Source organism: Atractosteus spatula, chromosome 1 (genome assembly GCF_055471065.1).
Source record: "Atractosteus spatula isolate fAtrSpa1 chromosome 1, fAtrSpa1.hap1, whole genome shotgun sequence".
In the NCBI taxonomy this organism is placed as follows: domain Eukaryota; kingdom Metazoa; phylum Chordata; class Actinopteri; order Semionotiformes; family Lepisosteidae; genus Atractosteus; species Atractosteus spatula.
In genome coordinates, this window is record NC_142706.1 from 37236526 (window position 1) to 37257857 (window position 21332).

The 21332-nt window shown below is 35.3% G+C and overlaps 1 protein-coding gene across 1 annotated transcript in view; it reads right to left on the minus strand.

Moving 5' to 3' along the window:
• Positions 1 to 245: 245 nt before the first annotated feature.
• Positions 246 to 21332, minus strand: part of LOC148840843 (uncharacterized) — a 47000-nt gene continuing 25913 nt past the window's right edge. Inside the window, exons 18-26 of the mRNA XM_088921854.1 lie at positions 19951 to 20199; positions 18745 to 19126; positions 15194 to 15324; positions 13995 to 14048; positions 12904 to 13089; positions 10203 to 10265; positions 8608 to 8742; positions 4985 to 5068; positions 246 to 2972 (exon numbers count right to left, since the gene is read on the minus strand). Coding sequence (XP_088777980.1) covers positions 2964 to 2972; positions 4985 to 5068; positions 8608 to 8742; positions 10203 to 10265; positions 12904 to 13089; positions 13995 to 14048; positions 15194 to 15324; positions 18745 to 19126; positions 19951 to 20199 — 1293 coding nt within the window. The 3' untranslated portion in view covers positions 246 to 2963. The remainder of the gene's footprint in view (positions 2973 to 4984; positions 5069 to 8607; positions 8743 to 10202; positions 10266 to 12903; positions 13090 to 13994; positions 14049 to 15193; positions 15325 to 18744; positions 19127 to 19950; positions 20200 to 21332) is intronic.

Here is a 21332-nt window from a genome sequence, read left to right on the forward strand (position 1 = left end):
AATAGTTCATATTCCTTAAGTCATAAATTGCTATTAAGAATTATTTTGTCTCCAGACGTAATACACCATAAAGAAAGCAAAAAAAAATGTATGGGTTATTCAAAGTTTAATTGGCAGTACTGAGGAGGGCTAATGTTGTGGACAATTATTAAAAATACCACAAATGTACCTTTGCCTGAAAAATATTAAACATTGCTGCGTGTGCTTCTTATAAAGAAAAATAAAACAAATCATGCTGCAATGTTTTTTTTATGAAATTTTATTTTTTTTACAATTTTTACAAATATTATAGAAATCAATACATCTTAAAATACAAAAATACATTTGTATTAACAAGATAATTGTTCACGTATTTACAATTAAATACAAGTATTAATAATAAAGCTACCATACACAGAGCATAAACCCAAGGGAAAGCTCATATAGTTTCACTCTAGTACTAATCTTAACAAAAGTATATGCTTTTTGTAATCACACATTGCATGTCTAGACATGTATACACAGTGAAAAGCCTTGGGTTGCAATATACAGTAAAAGCATGACAAAAATCATACAGCTGTATTATGGTGCTCCTTTAACTAAAAACCCAAGGCACAAAGGGGGTAACTTGTAAGTTCTTGTCATTGTTTTTTTCCATGTGTAGGAAGGGTTTTCTTTTAGAAATAAAACATACATTAAACTAAATGAATATGAAAATAGTTCCAACACATAAAAATCATTTTAATTAGGTAAGGTAAGCATGGTTGTAGAATAAGTGAGCAAAGCGGATTCAAAATCTTTGGAATTAACCCTGCTGTATTTGGTTAGGTCTGAAATTGGACACTACTGTAACAAGTAAGCATAATCCTATGGTCTGCCCCCTCTCTGCCTCCATAAGGCACTAAAGGAATTCCAAAGGATCTCACTGACATGCCATTAAATAAATTGACATTCTGTCCAGTATTAGCAAAAACTCTCCTTCTAGTGTTATGTTAAATTAGTAGATTTATACTATATATACATAAAGTTATCCATTCCTAAGATATCTGCTATGCAAACACAGAGAGTCTTTGTTCCAAATGTTTAAATGAAAAACAAATTATTTAAGAAATAGAAACATGCAAGTGATTAAAAGTATACTACAGTTGTATAACAGTGCAGTATTTTAAAAATGGAAGAAAAAAAAACAGCTAACAGTATGACTGCAAAATACAAAACCTTTTCAGTTTTATAAAGGGCCCACAATTCAGTATTTAATTTCAATCAGTTCATGCTCTCCAGATTTAAAATTATGTGCAATATATTACGTCTTTTTTAAGGGAAATCTGTGCTCATAAACTGGGCAATCTGTACAGTATGTTCTTAATCCAATGTATGTTTTCAATGTGTGTCTTGTGTGTATAACTGCACATAAACTTGCACTATAAACTGTTCCCTAACACCTTTTATTGAGTTTCCTCCTCAGTATTAGTCCAAGACTAAGTCTCATCTTGGAAATGTGATGAATGTCACTGTCCTCAGTTGGTAAGTCTGTTTCTAGGTGAAAAGGCAAGTGTTTGTAAGCACCCTATAAATGCTTAATACCAATGTAAAGGCATAAAAAACCCTATATAAAGATAGGAGCTGAGATTTTAAAAATAATGTATTGGTTATAAAGCTCATATTATGCACCACCCACTTAATTTTTGATCCAAGCTTCTTCTGTCTTATAACCATTCCATTTTTATTTGAATACATAAACTCATCAAACTTTTTAACATTTAAGCCTACTTCATTATTTATGTTAACAAAGTAGCAAGAGGCAAGACATTCTGCTGAAATAAGATGCTTCCTAAATGTTTTTAAATGTTTAATACTTCAATCTTAAATATAGTGTCAATTTTAGAACTGATTTCCCATGAAAAACATGAAATATATACATACTGATAGACTTTGTACACGTTGCACCATATGTTTATATTGTAAAAGGAAGCAGCACAAAATAAGTGTAATATTAGGTAAGTGGCAATTTCTAATAAACAGTTGTAAATAGTACAAAACAAATAGTACTATAAGAATTCACTGAAATAAACAGTAAATGACAAACACAATAAGATACATAACAGTTTTATAGCTTGGTAAACAGCAAACCTCAATGTTTCAAGAACATGGTAATCTTTAAAAGAGATGAATACACCAAAATACTTGGAATGTATAGACAGATCAAATTTGAAGAGAAAGGCAAGAATTTGATACCAGGCCTAGGTTATAGCATTGCTGATTAGTAACTAGCACCATAGGTTTGTGCATGATACACAGTTTACTGTACATGATTATACACATTGTACTGTATGTACTGTATGTACAGGCCAAGCCCAAACCTTTAAGTTAAATTTACATTTAAGTTAGTTCACACCAGCATGAAGGACTTCACACACAGATGCATTTACTGTATAGGTTCTTATTTGAAGACCATTCCTGTGTAATGATCCATATGTTATATTAAATACACTTGTGCACCTACAGTAGTAAATATACCCTAGTGCTTAATGCAAGCTAATCATACTGTAAGTGAACCTGGGGTTCAGTGTGGCCAAAATGAGGATGCTTTGAATGTTCACATACAGGATATTTGCATTTACTGTTCAGGATTTTGGCAGGTTTCAACAATGTCAAGAATCTTTCCCAAGGATGAAACTAAAATAATTAAATTAGATAATGACGGTTAAGTGACTGATTTTCTCATCTTCCAGTCTCTCAAATATTTCTCTTTAAAGCATTCAGGCATTGGTGTTTTAAACCAAGGAAACTGTCTGCCTTTGTAGAATTCCATGCAAAACCACAGAGCTCCAATGAATGACAGTTACTTCTAAATTGAACCTATTCCCTTTCTTCTGAAGTAATTTGCTGTGAATTGGGTTGGAAGGCCAGACTGCTCACACAGTCCTGTCGGCAGGGGCTTGCTCTTCTGTGCTGGTGGTTATAGCACTGCAGCTCATGGCACTTCAGAGGAACTGGAAACATGGCAAAAACACAACGTTTATACATTAAAGTATTCAACACATTTGAATAGAAATTCTGATTAAAACACTTAATTCTAAAGTTTATGGATTCACATTTTATCATGTAGACACCAATAAAAACACCTACTTTTTATATTGAAGCTACTGTATATAGGAGGCAGACAGTTAAATTGTTTATTTTACATGTTTTCTATTTTCCTTTTTCAAATGAGCCTTTCAAGAACCTTCAGTTTTCAAACAGCAGCTTGTGAAGACTCCATAGAACATTCTTTCCCATATACTGTAAAGAGCAGCCCTTTTATTTTCTTACTATTCCTAATCAAGAACTACGGTATGTCCCTTTGTATTCTTGCTTCCCTTGCATTCAGTGATTTTGCAAATGCCATCCAAAATAGACATGGAGAGGATGTGAGGATACTTTCGTATAGACATTTTGGAGCTCACAGAGTAAATGCTAAGTGCATGGTGTTACAACTGTGAAAAGCCCAACACAACACCAGCCAACACCATCCCTACTGTCAGTCATGCTGGCAGAATTATGTTCTAGGAACAAGTAATAGGTTTATTCCATGCTGAAAAAAAGAAGAAAGAAAATACAACGTTTAAGCCGTGGAGCCTTCTTCAGGTGCGACACCTGATACCTGACACCTGAAGAAGGCTCCACAGCCAAAACGTTGTGTTTTCGTTCTTCTTTTTTTCAGCTATTACTTGTTCCTTTGCAGCCTATGCATGCTGACGCAGCTACCCACCTGAATTATGTTCTAGTTATGCTTTTCATCAGCTTGGGCTGGGAAGCTTGTCAAGCATGAGGGCAACATACAGTAGTTGGAATGAAGAACTAATAAAAATTAGAAGGAAAAAATTCCTACAAGTTTTTCCACACCGTTCAGCGGTACAGTAACCCAAAGCACAAGGCTGAAGCTGCTTAAGGAGAGTTTAAGCAATTTGAGCAAAGCTGCCCAAAATAATGAGCTAAAATTACATCAAGCCAGTGTGCCAAATTGGTAGAGAAACCAAAAAGACTTGTGATAATTGTTGCCAAAGCTGGTTCCACCAGATATTGAGTTCACGGGTCGAAAAATACTTATGTATTCTCTTTCATTTTGGTGACAGATACTGTAACTTATCTTACACTTTGAAGTCCACGTTGAAAAAAATATAACATTGCATCATTTTTTAATAATTTTTTTTTTAATAAACAAAAAATGTGATTCTCTCCTCAAAAAGCACCAAAACATCTCAGTCAATCCAGGCACTCAGCACATGCAGTGTTTCTACCTTTATTATGTATTTGACCTAAATGGTTGAAAAGAGCCCCACATAGAGAGGTTAATGACTCTAAAGTGGCAGATTCAAACACCGTTAGACAGGATCATTTTTATAAATATACAGTACTTTCCTAATTGTTTTTTACATTTTACTTTCTTATTTCTTTAAAAAAATGAAACAATTCTGGTATCATTCATTGGAATCATAACCTCTGTGGTGCCAAGGACAGTCATCAAGAAACGCTTCTTTATTTGCTGATACAGGCACTGATCTTGAAACTGGGGTCAGGTCCCAGGATAGACCTCTTCGAGTAAAATGTAATGGTGCACTGTGGGAGTATGTTCTACAGCAACCGATCCTTACTTACAGGATGTAATGAGGGTGAAAACATGTTGTATCTTACACTGTGTGGTAACATTATCCATACGGCCAGACCAGGATTATTTGAGAATGTTTCTCTTACGAAAACATGAAACAAGTGAGAGAGTTGTTAGAAATAATAATCATTTCATATTTTGCATTCAATACATTTAACTAAAATATGATTAATAAAGCTGTTGCTGTTCAAATCAGAGATAATGCATGGTTTTAACTCCACAACCCACTTTTTTTTTCTTGTAACTAAATTAAGGATTGCACTACATTCTGGCTCTCATGATCATGTTCATTAGCTCCCTGTGTGTTTAAAAAGGCCCCAGACGCCTTCCTATAAATAAAACATACTGCATACTTACTGCTTTTTCCTTCTTCTCCCTTGGCAGGCCCACATTAACTTTCTCAAGGAACGCTGCTGGTGCAAGACCTCGCCTTCTATTGACCTAGAAGAGGAAGAAAAAGCAGGGCTTGTACTTGCAAAGCAATCCAGTTAATTGCTCAATTAGTATGAATAGTAGGTTTCTAATTCATACAGTATGTATTACTTTGATCACAAAAATGAATGTGTTTACAGAAATTGATTTGCATCTAACACTTGCTCTTTTTAATGTCAGCTTCTGCATGTCATAATGCATATGTCACTAAATGCATACTCAAAGGCAAGGTGCAGTAAACGTAATGCTTCAGTTTTTAAAAATAATCGGATTACATGAAATGGCAAAAATGAGAAGAGTTTTAATGCCCATTTTCTTGTTTATACTTTTGTAGAAGAATATACAGTATTAAGTTAAAACAATGTGTTTCCCAACAAGATACAACTGCAATATGCCTGTGCACTCCTCTCTGTACCAAGGCATGTTGGCAATATTATGAACTCTCACTTACATTATGTACTTTACATTATGGGACTGTCACATTCAAAAAGATTACATTTTCCTGCTGTACACTATTGAATGCTTAAACATACATGGCATAAACATTTTAGAAACTTTTCATGAATATGAACCAAATAGTATTGTTTTACAATGCCGTTGAGGAAGAAAAAATGAATTAAATAACATCACTGCATGAATTTAAAGCTGTAATGTAATGTGAAGGCCAAGAAACTGTCAGGTGAAATGTTATTACAGTTTACATATTCATAACAATGTGGTATAATTCACATTCCAATTTCTTCTCTGGGTGGCATTTTTTATAAAATGAATTAGACATAACTGGTACTTTTTCATATGCACTTTCATATCATGGATTAAAGATTATGCTAAAGGCATGAGGCTTAAAGGTGGAATTAACATCAATGTCAATTTCAAAACGAGGTCAATATCGCAAAGAGTGATTATCATTTTTCTCATTCATGTGTTAATTGTAATATATCATTTAAATATGTAGTTACCATGAAGTATTGGAAACAGAGCATTTATTTGTGTTTTGCACCTTTATTTTTTAGTGTATATACCTATAAGTAGTAAAAAATATTTCATTTAACAACAATTTGCTCTGAGATGTTGTTTCCTAAATTTAATTTCCTCACAGAATTTCTTTAAAAAATACTATAAATATCATATATACTATTTAAGATATCTGAAATAGTGCAGAAGTAAACAACAAAACAAATAAAGTAACGTTTTTATTCTCAAACAGAAACAACTGATTTAAATGATAGAGGTGTGCTCTGTGACCAAGATGTTATAACTTAAAACCTTGCTCACATTCCTGAAACGTTTCATGAGAGCTACACCCTTTGAATTCTACATATTATGGGCACATTAACAAGTCATTTAATATAAAGTATATAGCTGGTTCGCAACACTTCACAGCCCAAATTGTCTATGGACTAGTGAGCACAAATAAAGCCATCCCTGTGTTGCAGGAACAGGAGGACATTCTATCTGAATGTATAATTATTAGATCCAAAACAGAATACAGAAAAGCAGCAATGATTCTGGCAGTCCTGAAACAAGGACTGAAACTCAGCAGCTACACTATATTGTCATACGTACAATGATGTTGGTATATTTCCAGTTACACTACAAGACTGTCATTGTAAGAGGAAGAAAAAAAGACAAAGTGGGGGAAAAAAATCACATTCGACTGTATATGCTTTCCTGCCATCTAGAGAACATCTCTTAGTCTTATCAAAGATGCGCACACCAGTAACAAAACATGGCTCATATGAATTACACAGACAAGATTGAAACTTCAAGAAAATAATGTTAAAGTAAAGAATAAGCCTGGAATAAAAAAAAACTGAAAATCCAGTTACATAATTAGATATACCAAACAGCAAATATGTGATTTTAATTGTGAAACCTATCCCAGGGCGCTTTTTAAGTTCAATTCATAATTTACTGCATTTAGCAGAACAATACATAAAAATGATTCTTGATCTGGTAAAATATTTTCTCAACTCTCCACAACAAACACTGACTGATCAGATCTGTGGAAGTACAAAGCAATATTATTATACAGTGTACATCTTCAAGATACTTTCCGAGCTTGGGCCTGATACGCTACAACTTATTGTTCTTTTACTTAAGACTCCTAATATTCATGAAATAATAGACTCATTATGACAATCAGTAGTAATAATCTACACATTGAATCTGAAGTCTTCCTCTCATGACTAGTATTCTAGATGATCCTCCTCAATTCAGAAGGATTTCTCTTCATTCCTACAGTATAATCAATAGTCAGGATCTGTACAGTATCTGAATATCCTGATAATTTCCTTTGAAATTACTGTATTTAATCTTATTTCCATATTAGTGAATTTAGACCTTAAAGTAGTGTTATCTTAACAAATTTTAAGAAGTACCCCTGGAGCATTTTTTGTCATATAGGCTAAACAAATTCAACCGCCCCAGAATTCACTTGAAATCACATTTGGTGTAAAACCCAGTTAGACAAAATCATCAACCGTGAGATTTCTACTAGTTTCATTAAAAGTCAAATACCATAGCATCACCTGGGTGAAACTCCTTAAGGGGACTACTGTGATATAAAGATATCTTTCTTTCTTCTAATTAAGTTCCATCTCATAGTATTGTTTTGTTTCTTATCGAATGATTTCACAACTACTTTAAGGGTCAGCTTTCACAAAGCTTTTGCCATTCACTATTCTTGCTCACGGATCCCATTCACATACTGTAGGATACACAACAAATAATCCTACTCTGTTTTTCAAGGGCTGGAAGATCACAAAATCAAAGGCAAAACACGGAAAAGATCACCAATGTTGAGCGGATAGGTATTATATGAATAAGTGGAAATAAAGAACTGTACAGTAAATAATTATTTTGTGTTGAGCTTAGACAGCTCAAGCACCTTCGTAAGAACCAAATGAAGGGAGGCCATATTGGAACACCTACACTACTTTAAGACTCCTAAGATTAAACCTGTCCAACCACTGCTCTTGCTCTTTCAACAATACAAAATCATGTTGTCTGTCTGACTTATGAGATCCTAATTGAAAAATGGGCAAAATGCTGCTTCATAAGAGGATGGGGAAATCATGCCCTGTCCTGCAAATTGTTTTCTTTAAACTATAAAAGGCAAAAATAGGTTGAAAATATAGTGAGTTTCACAAAATAAACTTTATGCACCTTATAAGGGAAATCATATTCACAAGGAGAAGTTGCTCATTGCTAAACAATACATGGTCTGGCATCAAGAATATGACATATCTCTATCTACAGGTTTCTGTCTGTTTGCTCTGAGCTTTGAAATCAATATGTATATTTTAATGACATAAATACTTTTTTATTACACTTACATTTATAGCATTTGAATAGAATGTAAATTAACATTAAATAGTTTCAGCAGGACGGAGTGGACAAGTTCTATGTTCTGGACGAGCTAAAAAATCCAAGCTAAGAAATCCTCATGCATTAAAAAATCAATATGCTTTAAACATACTATGCAAGCCTATCCTAGTGAACACATGAAAAGCAGAAAAGATGTCCCCCAACTGTTCATACTGTACCTCTGCCTCACAGAAGCCATCCCTCCTTGGTTTTCCAAACACCCACACAGTGTCCCCTTCCCTGAAAGCTAGCTCTCGGCTGGGGTGAATATTGGGGCTGTCTTTCAGGGGACTGTAGTTGTAGATGGCGACATACTGCAATTCACATACAGAGGGAATGTGCAGGTCATTCGAATAAGCAAAAACTCTGACAAAAATGTGAATGCGACTCATGCACTTAATTCATGTTCCAACACCTTTAAAAGTCAAACACATAAATGATTAAGGGGTCTAATCACAATCAGGACACAAGGAGGTTCCGCAGTTTGGAATTAGTCTTTTAAGTACAAGCTCTCACTGAGATTTCAGTTTCATCCTGAAGCAAGTACTGAACCTCTTTGCTATGATGTCCAGTTGTGGCAGGGGATTCTAGTCCAAAATTCTAGAATCTCAAAACGGGTGACAAACAGACTTTCTACTAAGGTAGAAAGGATGCCAGGTGGAAAATGTAGCTTGCTTTATGACTACATTTAGTCCATCACCACCAAAAGACTTGCCATGATTACAACTTAGTCGTTATTTCAGTGGCTGAAAGATAAAAAGGTCTTTATAAAAAAGGTCTCTATGTGTAGCATCCAGTGAAAACTGATGTTTATACAGCTTGTGATTTGTTGTGTACTGTGTATAGGCTCACAGAGTGTCACGTGGTTACTGTGATCTCGCAGTGCAGAAGCCTGAAAAGTGAGACATTTTTTTTAAAAAGAGAAGAGAAATTTTTTTTTTCTTGGGGAGTGTGGAAATTTCCATCAAATAAATTACTAAGAGGTGTCAGAGATTTGTGGGGGACGTAACATATGGCAAAACACTTCTGAAGGCCTGATATTTTTAATATCACTATATTAAAAAAACTCCTTGTGCATGGACTCAATTCTGTCAATTTTGACATAAAATGGAACTTAAGGTTCAGTGGTAGGACCCCCTCCCTGTTATGCCCATGTGCAAACTCTTTCTGGAATCATTGCACAGCTCAATAGTGTAACTTCATTTGGTTGACAGGCATAAGCCCACTTCTGTGGAAACATTGTTTTTCCAGTTTTCATTTTATCTCACGTGTGTTTGTGTTTCACTATTTTTGTGCTTTTGGGGTATTTCACTAACACCTTGCCTCACCGTGTTCGTGGTGCAGCTTGTGTGGTGCTTCCATTCCGTCTACAAGAATGTAATTCACGAACCAATACTGAGCTTTGGAAACTTAATTTTGAAATGTCTGTTTTCTCCATTGCTCTGTTGTCTGTGAAAGTTAATATTGTGAATACTAAGCTATATTAAAAAGTACAATGTCAGAAGGGACAGTGAAAAGTATAACCACAGTCCCGTGGTCATACAACACACAAATAAATATGAATATTAGGTTTATTAACTCTGCATGCCGACAGGGAGAACAGGATAGTCTGAAGCCTGAGAGGGTGACAGTATCACAGTGGGAAACTCCTTACCTGGCCAAGCATGACATTCCAAGTGAAAATAAAGATGTCATATATGATATTTACACAGAATATATCCATTATATTCTACAAGATAAACAATAATTTACAAGAATTACAGTATGTACCTACCTTAGTAGGCTTCACACCAGCACTTTGAGAAAATGTTTTCAACTGATGGGGTGTACTGACGTTCTGCGAATAAAGTTTGAAGCTGTTACAATTTCAGAATGTACTTTCTGCTGCATCTTGCAAATGCACTGAGCAGTATATTAGCAACAATATATCTGATTTTTTAAAAGAAAATACATTATAGATCAATTTAACACCTTTTTAAAGATACAATACAATACATAAGACAATAATAAGATACAATACATTAGATTTTTTTAAAGAAAATACATTATAGATCAATTTAACACCTTTTTAAAGATACACAGTTCATTTCCTCACATGAGTTCCTCAAAACAGCCAGCCTTGGATTAATCCCAAAACTACACATACTGTGTACAGTACCAGTGTTGTCCACTGTGAAGGAGCTTGGGGTTGTTACAACATTAAACATAAGAAAAGTTTCAATTTAGAGGAGCCTGTGTAGTCCTTGTACAGTATCTCATTATTGTTTCTAATAGCTAATTAATCCTAGTCCTGTATTATATTTAGCTCTTTATTGAACAATCCCAGTGAAATATCATCATGGCTCCTGCAACACTCCTATTCTCAGTCTTAAATGCCCTGACCCTTAGTTGTTCACTTGTCTCACCCTTACTATTTGACATATGTTTATTTTTATATATAAAAACCTAAATTAAATAAATATCCTTTTTGTGCCTCTGCTGGGTTGTACAGTATCATCACTGCTTTCCAACAAAAAAAGTTTTATATCTAAGAATGAGGAAACAGAAAAGGCCCCTTTTTATACGAACCATACAAAAGTGAAAAACTAAATAACAGATGTTTTGTTTTTTTTTAATATATCACTAGTTTTACTTGTCTTTCTATCAGTGGAGATGCTAAAGAAAGAGGTGCTACCTCCTCTCAAACATGTCTGACTGCTCAAGACCTCATAGCATTTATTAGAAGAGTGACAATTCTGCTCATTCTGGACTCAGTGGTACCCAGCACCACGATACCACCACAAATACAGATACCACCGGGCGGAGCAGTGGCACTGTGGCTAAGGATCTGTGCCTGTGGCTGGAAGGTTGCCAGTTCAAATCCTGTGGCCGGCAGAGGAATCCTACTGTGTTGGACCCCTGAGCAAGGCCCTTAACCCCAGCTGCTCCAGGGGCGCTGTATAAATGGTTGACCCTGTGCTCTGACCCTAAGTTTCTTTCTCCCTGTCTGTGTGCCTGTGTGTCTCATGGAGAGCAAGTTGGGGTATGTGGAAAGACAAATTCCTAATGCAAGAAATTGTATATGGCAAATAAAGTGATATCTTATATCACCATTGCAGAGGATACTCTAGAGGAGTGAAGCTCACAAAACCCAGAATAGTTCCAGTTTTTAATACATGGAAAAAGTGTTCCTGATGGGTGCATACAGTACCACTGTGCAGAAACAGATGGTGGATTTTTTTGTACAATCATTGAACAAGGGCAACGCAGCTAGGAATCATTGGCCCAGCTGCCTTGATTAACTGTTCAACACATCTAAGATTAATGTTGAAGGATTGAGAGTGTGAAAAACTAACTTTGATGGATAACGATTAGGCCAACTCATAAGGGTACATGTACAGTATGTGTATTACACACTGATGGTAAGAGCTGGCCTGTTTAAGCATTTGTAACTTAACACTTTAGCAGAGACTTCATATACTCACTGTCTAGAACTTATTCTGTTGTTAATGTCAATAATGTGTTGTTTACAAACACCACAATACTTCAAGAAATCACTATACAGTATATAGCATGTTTTCAAAAAGCATTTTTGCTTTTAAGGGTCAAGGGTACTATGATCTATTTAAGACAAAAAACAAGAACATATAGTCTTTTTTTCTATTTTTTTAGGGTGTCACATTTATGTAGTTTACTGTATGTCACAAAGCAACAATAGCTTTATTCATGATTGGGAGCCACGTACTGTACATTCATCCTTATATTTCCATTTGAAAACAACTCTGTTGTACAATTTAAAGTGCAATCTTACATCTTTTAGTAAAAATGTACTTTTTAGATATTTCTCTCTTAACCCTAGCCCTTACCTGCTTTAATACAATGTTAATAGAAATATAATACAGTCAAAGTAAGTTGAAGCATAACCAGGAGAAGAAAAAAACAAGAAAAAGACTAGTTTTGCATGGCACTTTAAAGAAAAAAATAGATATTAGTATACCACTGGGCAATAATTCTTCACAGCCCCTTTTCCCCTGAATTTGGTCATTTGATATGCTATGAAACATTTGAAAAGCTACTATACTGGGATTATGCTGTCCTTGATGAAGCAAATGACCATAAAGTCAAGATAATAAACATTTTAAGCCAAGGAAACTTCTTCACTCTAAGTTTATTCAATTTTACTGTAATCATGGGTGTTATACAAACTATCGAAGGCTGGGGATGTGTTAATATGTCAAATGGTAATTGATCATGGCTTATTTAGAAACAGATATTTAGTTCTGAGACTTCTTATCACAGCTTTTAATTGCACAGTGAAAAAAGTAGGATTTAGGGTTTAATTCACCAGACATATTCTAATAATACACTATTACTGCCAGCATTTTTCTGAACATACTGTACATACACAACTTAAAAATGTAAAAATACTTAAGAAGTCAAAAGATCAAAAGAGGTCTGAGACTTCTAGCCCTGGCTGCAGCCCATAGTAGACTCACCAGCTGAGTCCTGCTGGGCTTATATGTGTGAGAAGTCCTGAGGTCTGAAGAGGACAGCTCTGCGCCAGCAGGCGAGTCAGAGCTCTGGAAGAGAATATGGACCTTCTCAGCAAACAACCCATTGGCCCCCAGTGTCTGGACACTGATTTGAAATGGCACTGACAGGTCAACATTTTCCAACACCGCCTGAAAGAAGCATTGATAAATGGAGGTGTGAGAACAGTGTCAAAATGTTCTTTACAATCACAGACAAGAGTCATTAGCATCTAAGAAATACCAACAGCACAGGTATTTACCAAGAACTGGGATCCTTCCATATAAAAAAAATGAGATTAGTTTTATTTTACTCAAATGAAGCTGTGCAACTGGTCCGTCAGTGCCTCTATGTCATGCTTTCTATTGTGCTGGTTTCATTATTACAGACCTCGTGTGACTGGTCTATTTTAGCACAGAACCTAAGATGATTCTTGTATTGTATTCCCATTCTGGAATGAGGTAATCAGAGCATTTCAACTGAGTTTTTTAGTTCACTAAATGTAAAAAGATAAATATAACACTAATAAATTAAGATTATATAATGTACAGCTAACAAACCTTTATAATGAAAGCTCTATAGTGATGTTTTTTGTTTACCAAATGTATCATATTCTTATTTTATCACCACTGCCAGATGTCATTTTTATTAAAAAAATATACTTTTCCTTTTCCCTTTATAAAGCATATCATTTGGCCCTTCAGTATGTATGTCTGCATTAGACTTTGCACATTCCATACTTCAAATGAAAATGGTGTTGGATGGAAACATGTAAGCACTGTCATTAAATAATAGCAATCAACTACCAACAGTGGAGCTTAGAGATTATGCAAACTGTACATTGTAAGAGTTTAGAAAGGAGTCAAGGGTTTATATTATTTTAAATGCCGCTGCTCTAATATGGATCAGAGCTGCAATTAACCTCAGGCTTCTTTTTACCAACCTTTAAGTGGAAGTTCAAATACATGACTGATTGGACCAGCTAATCTTGCATTTTAAGCACTTCAGGAAGGCAGAAAAAATTGACAATATAGCAACGCTGCTGCAAATGTCTTACCTTAGTACAAGCTGCGCTCATCACTGATTTGTGGAATTCCCCATCAACATAGATCTATAATTAAAAATGGCATTCTTTATAGCATACTGTCTAAATATACTGTGAGTGTGTTATTAATTATTCAAAGCTATCAAAGTCCCATCACTGTTTCTCACTTTGACACCGGACAAGAACAATGGCCTACCTTAGCTGTCACTGTGAGATGCAGTTTCATTTTCAAATGAACATCACTCCATCCGTTTCTGAACCCAAAGCTAATCATAATCCTGTGTTAATTTAGGTGGGTAAAAATGGAAAAGGGAGGGGGGTGTTGACATCTTTCTCATGAGAACTGTTGTATACTTCGACTAAACAGAAATGTTATGAGCTTTGTCTTCCACAAATGTATAGTAGATCAAAGTATTATAAATAATAGAGGAAGAACAAAACCACTGGTGTAACTAGTTGAAATAGCAAGTGACAACGGGTATAAATACTGTAGATTTTATGTGAGGAAGAAACTGCTGTCCTGGTTTCAGAGCCAAACCCTAGATCATCTTGAAGCTGCACTCTATCTACTGTAGAAGAAAGACATTAATAGTAAGTGTGCGTGTGTGGGGGATTCTTTTTGGACATGATGATCTAAGGATTCATTTTAAACGAATGAATAACTGGAGGAAAGACATATTGATTATGGTGATGGTGTATCTTGCAGCTGGTATTTCTGGCACTACTTCCTAATCAGGAGTGATGAGCAGTATTTTTAGAAAGAGAGGCAGCAGCTACACTCACAGGTGGATGAGCCAGTTCTTGGCAGAAAGTGTTCCCTATGGTAATTCAGGAGGGAAATAAAGAGGGTAGAGCACAGTATATAAAATAACATATTTTGGTTTCCATGGATACGGCATTAAATGGGATAGGGCAGCAATTCATTGCCATGGGAACAGAAGGCCATTGAACCCTTGATCCTGGTGTTGATCCTCTTCCTCAAATCAACAGAGGACCCCACCCACCCCCTTCCCCTGGAAAAAAACAGCATTTGAGACACTTCCCAACCCATCCAAATTGAAGTCACCCAGAACATTCTATCAAGAACACTTTGCAATTCTTTTCTATGGAATGTTGAACATTAAACATAGCAGGCCAAGATTATGTAGGTCGATATTGCTATTCTTGGCAACCAAACTTTAAATCTAAGGCAACAAGTAAATAAATCATACCCGGTAACCATAAACAAAAGTGCCATTGCTACAGCCCAGCTCATCCAGTGGGGGTCTTTCCCAGCCAATCATGAGGCTGCTTTGACCCACAGTCTTTACAATCTGAAGCGAGCCAACTGGTGAAGGGGGTTCTGGGGGAAAAAAGAAAATAAATACCCTAAATAAAATAAAAGGATTAGGGCATTCTATCTAAACCTCCTGAAATATTAAGGATCATAAAATGGTGCAGTCAACATTATCACTTCATTTCATTCAGATAATGTACAATACCTATTCTAGTATTTTAGTATCTTGCTGTTATCCCACATAGAAATCCTTCAAATGAAAATTTTAATTTGTGTTTTCATAGAGTTTTAAGTCATGAGTGCTATTATAATTAAATGCAGAAAGTGAAAAGCTTTTAGCTGTGCCAATGGCTATACTGGTTCACCATAGAAATAAAGCTCACACTCATTTTGTAAACTGATGAGGAATTTCATTAGCACCTCTTTTAAGATACAGTGCTTTCTAAATCTGTTCACCCTCCACCAATCACATTTGACAGCAAATATTGCTTATATATTTTTTTCAGATCAAAACTGTAGTGATCAAACCGAATATTGTTATACTGTATGTGACTAGAAACTTATAAACATCTTGTACAAAAAAAAAATCTATATATACTGTACATTCACATTTTCGGACTCCATTGGTTTTCAGGCTCCTAATACGGTACATTAGTAGTTGGAAACACTTTTGACTGCAGTTTCAGCTATGTATCTTTAACATAGCACTCTATCAGCTTTGCAAGACTGATGAATTTCATTAATACAGATACAGTAGGAACAGCAGATGCTCTTCCTTTCAAGCTAGTGTTACAAACTGCACCTTTATAACTACATACTGCATTTTTTAATGTTACCTTAAGAGCAACGTTTTTCCTGTTTATACTTCCTTTTACACCATTACCTCCTTCCTTTCTTTGCAGTTCAGAAATAGTTAAACAATATATAGTGATATAATAGCACTCTATTTAGAAAAAATAGGATCTCAAATACAGTAGATCCCAACCTAATTGATGCATTGAATGAACTAATCAGTCAGTTGTGCTTTCCAGGTGCTAAATGAAAGGTGCCTCTAAAACAGGAAGGATCACTACACTAGAGATCCAGAGTTGCCCATCTCTGAGTTTGTCATTTGCATCTGGAAAATTCAGAAAAATGTCAACTTTGATTTCACAGTTTACCCTGTTCTGTGGTGAGACATAGAAGATATCAGATACCTGAACACATGCTTTAAAAAACACAAACACAGAAAAAGAACTAAATAAAAAATTACATATAAAAATGAAGGAAGTATAAGCAGGAAAAACTTTGCTCTTAAGGTAACATTAAAGAATGTGGTATGTTGTAAAAAAAGGTTTCGTATAATGCTAACCAAATATTTACCCATTTTGAAGCAAAGATACAAGGTACTGTAGATCTCAGTTTTTTTTCTTAAATTCCTTCCTAGCCTACTTCTGACCTCACTACCCCCTTCGCCATTCCTGCAGGGCTGTTAGCAAGCATGCAGGGTTTTCATCAAAACCAAAATGATCTGCAAGCTCATTAATCACTGACAGTGACAGTGATCAATATGAAATCACTTTCTTGGTTTCCACTTACAACCAATAACACGTTGCCTATGTCGTTGTCAAACCACCATTTTTTAAAAATTAGATTAGATTCATCTTATCTATTTCTCTACATCACCCTGTATAGAGATCCTCCTCATTTAGGGTGATGCTGAGGAAGCAGAAGCAGGGAAGACAGGGTTAAAGATGAGGTTGCAGCAGCCCTGTCCAACAATGGGTAGGAGGGGAAAGTTACCATATATGTACTTATAATTGTATAATCGTTACTTATAATTATACTTATATAATTACTTATATAATAACTTATAATCATTGGTTGGAGCTAACAAACAATACCACTTTGAATCGGAAAACTGGTGTTTCTTCATAAAGAATTAAGAATTAAGAATATCTCATAAATCAACACTGACACTAATCATTTTGTAACTAGCAGTGACTGTCTCTGAAAATTATGTATAAAAAATAAAAAAATGTATACTGATGTGCTCCTCATGTGGTATTGCTTCCGTAGTTCAATCACAACAATCTGAATCTTTTGTGATGCAAATGTTTCCTAACAACAGTACAGTATTTATTTCACACGTATTAAATTCCTGACATTTCTTTAACTGTGCAGAGCTTTGCTGCAAGGCATTCATGTTTTTTTGCTCTTACTTTTTAATGTACCATAAACAATAGTTCATTTAAGCACATGTAATATTCTAGGCAATTATGAATTGTTATAATTTTCCTCCTATTATAGTAATTACTTTAAAACCAGTTCACTCCAAGTGTACCTTTTGTTTGCACCTTTTTATTGTTGCTGCAAATGATACTTGGATCTATTTTATTTTATAGTTACAACCACAACACACATGGGAAGCTATTGATTTTGAAAAATAAGAACACTACTTTCTTCAGACCAGATTAAACCAATCGGGAGCGTGTTGCCACAACCATTATTAAGTCTAGCTTTCCCAGTGCAATCATTCTTGATTTACTAATCAGTAGTTTATATGATGCCCACACAGAGGCAATTCATAGTTCTAATTCCTGGTTTGCATTGATCGTTCAGAAAAGAGACTGAAATTATCTCATTTTCAACTGCATTGTTTAGCTGTGTACAGCAGTTGCTTAATTAACTAAGAAATGAGTTAATATAATATCTTTTTGTATTAATTTAAATGTTTTTCTTTTTTTAATTAAATGTATTTGGAACAAGAAAGATCGTTACTCTTCACTGAATCCTGTGGTATGTTTTGAAATTGCTGTTTCATGTGTTATCTTCTGATAGAATCTGACAAGGTGCACTGAAAATATGGATGTCTCTGGAAATTGCTGATGTCCCTCTTATACCACTCAAGTGATGTCTAGGCAAATCAGACTAAACCAGACTGAGGACACAATGCTCCAGGGTAATGCAGAGCACTGCACCAAGGGTATCGAGACACAGTGTAGGAACCTTTTCCTACCAGAATCAAAAAAATAAAGGAAATCACACATGATACATTGAACGCTGCATTTCTGTTCATCTGTGCACCTGTCATGTGTGGCTGTACTTAAGATAAAGTCAAATAAAACGTTATTACACAACAAGCATGCCACACTGTCTTGATACAATATATTTATTTATCTAGTATTCAAATTCATACAATATCTTAGCTTGAAATAAACTGAAAAATAAAATAAGTAGTAAAACCAGCATACAAGTTAGTGTGTTAACTTAGATAAAAGTGTCCATGTCTTTTAAATTTGGAATTTTAACTCTTAACTTTCTTTGTAGTAATTTAATAACTGAATCCTTTAAATGCCCTTAGCATCTGCTTTAATCACATTCAGTACCATTCACAAATAATTCAATAACAATAACATATAAAATGCTAATATTTTAGTCCTAAGAGGGATTTTAAAAGATCCCCTGCAGAATTCAAAGATAGATCAAACATAAGGATGCTTTTACCTTGCTTGGCTCTTATTGATCTCTGTTCTGGAAATAGGCTATTGGAGATGATCCCCTTGACATTTTGCTCCTGGCTGTTCAGTAGTGACAGCTCTGACAAATGGCTCCTTGCTGCAGCTGCTGAGGCACGACAATTTGCATCATCCCTGGAGAGCCATGTGTTATTAAGTATGACTCCTGCGTCTCGCCTTGCTTGGCTGGTACCTCTCTTCATCTGCTCCCCGGCATCTTTTCCCTGGACATCACTGGGCCTCCCAGCGACCTCTGCCTCATTTTCCGGCTGTGATTTGGATGGTCTGGGACGTCCACCCTGGACCAGACAGGGAGTTGAAAGCAAACTGCGGTCTGTCACGGGGTTGGAATCAGACGTGACCGATGAAACCTAAAATGAGATCACAGAAGGAGTCTGGGATAAAACAGGGAGCATCTTAAGTAGCAGAAATTCAAAGCCCTGGGATGTCCCATTGGGAATGACAATATTTCCTCGTACAAAGGACCAAAATGATCATATAGTATGCCAGTCAGTTTTATCCCTGCGGGGCCATGTTCTGATTTGTGATCAGGTGACCTTCATGAGACATTAACTTAACCATTGGACCTCTTCCTACACCTGCATCCCACCAGGGCTTCAAAACAGAGCAATGGGTCTATTCGAGTTTTCAACTTACACGAGAAAGCTTCCCTGAAGCCTGAAGCCAGTTTGATAAATAATTACTTCAGGATACAAAAACAGCACAGTGCTGCTAAACTCCAGATAGGTCAGTTATCTTGGACGCAGATAAACCAATTCGTAGTCACTTTTATAGAGAGTACTTGGCACATTTCCCACTTTTGAAATAAGTGCATTTGTGCACTTTGGGTTTTAAAAGCAGATTTCTAGGAGATTTTATTTCAAACTAAGTTCATGTTTTTAACTATGGAATTTACAGTAGATCACAGAAGACTGCATGCAATATCTAAAAAAAATAATTACATTTTCCTCACCCTTGAAAGAACTCTAGATGTTAGGCAATCTATAAACTACTATTCAGAAATTTCCCATTATAAACTTGATATTTCTGAATACATGCAAAACAAGTGTGAAAGACTATTGTGAATGAAGATTAAACCGGAAATCATTTAATAAAATCTAGTTATCCTGTAAAGACCACTGGAATAATATATTCATTTTAATGAATGAAGAGTCTGAGTAGTATAAGTGTTAACCTGGTAATTGCTGCAGTGTGTTTGCTGCATTTGCTGATATAGCTGAATGATCCTCTCAGGACTAGTTAACCCTGGGACTGGACCAGTACATTGTTTATCAGAGGGGTGCAGGTCTTGGTGCAGGTCCTCAGTTTCTTCTAGAAGACATGCAGGAACAAGCCCCGCCTCTCCATTTACTTCTGCATGGTACAGCCCATGGTTGTCTGGAACTCCAGTGACTTGAACTACTTCCCCAGCAGACAGAGGCAGCTGAAACAATGGAAACATTTTTTTTAACAGTATGCTATAAATGGTGATTTCTAAGCTAGGATGTAATAATTTATAGATTTTATTAGATATTTGTGAGCTATTTGACTAAATAAAATACAGATTTTATTTCTGAAGCAGATTAAATTAACCTGAAGTAATGATAACTCATTATTTTAAAATGCTGTAGCTCTTTCAGTAAACATCTCACTGCATAAAATCAGATGTCAGTTACAATGTGACAATGTGAAAGATAACTGATAATATAGTAATCATTACAAAGGCCTTTTCTTAAAATGATCCCCTTAGCCTTACTGCTGGAGAAATTCCTATCATTTAAAACAGTTAGTTTTAGAATTTAAGAAAAGTACCACCAACTGCAAAATGAATTTGTTTCAATGAGAACTGAATCACCTCCCTACTCTAACAATGGGAAAAGTATAAGTAAAAAGTAAAAAAATGACCCTCAGTACAGCTTTGCATTAGGATTGACATATCTTTTAAACAACACACCTGGGAAGTCAAGCTGCTTTCTTATGAATTTGCATTGTATTATTTAACACGTCAATTTAGATAATGTACTGTCTGGCAAAAGATACACATCTTATCTGCTGCATGATATCCCATTTCATTTGCTGTTAGAAACCATGCTGTAGAACCAACACATTGTTTCTGTTCTCTCAATCCTATCTGTGGCATGTGCTATTAACTCATAATAGCATCACTGAAACTGAAAGAAATAAGTGCATTAATAAGTAAAGTTTTTTACTTACTATACAGTATTGTATACTATAACATTTTTGTATTTTGTATGGCATTTGTATATGCCCTTTGTATGTGTACAGTATGTGGAATATTTTCTATATTGAGCAGATTATTATGATGCTGCTCATTATAACGTGCTTTTTCACACTGCCACTTACAGTACATTCCAGATATTCAGCTCTGAATTACTGGCTTAGAATTCTTAAGCAAGAATTATTTTTAATCCCCTGAAAATAATTTATAATAGAACTATTATTTCCAATTACTATAATGGAAATCATATACTTGGTTACAAGTACATCTATGTACTGTATGTGTACCAGAAAGTTTGAAGTGTAGCACAAGCCAAAAACGTTCACAATACCAATGCA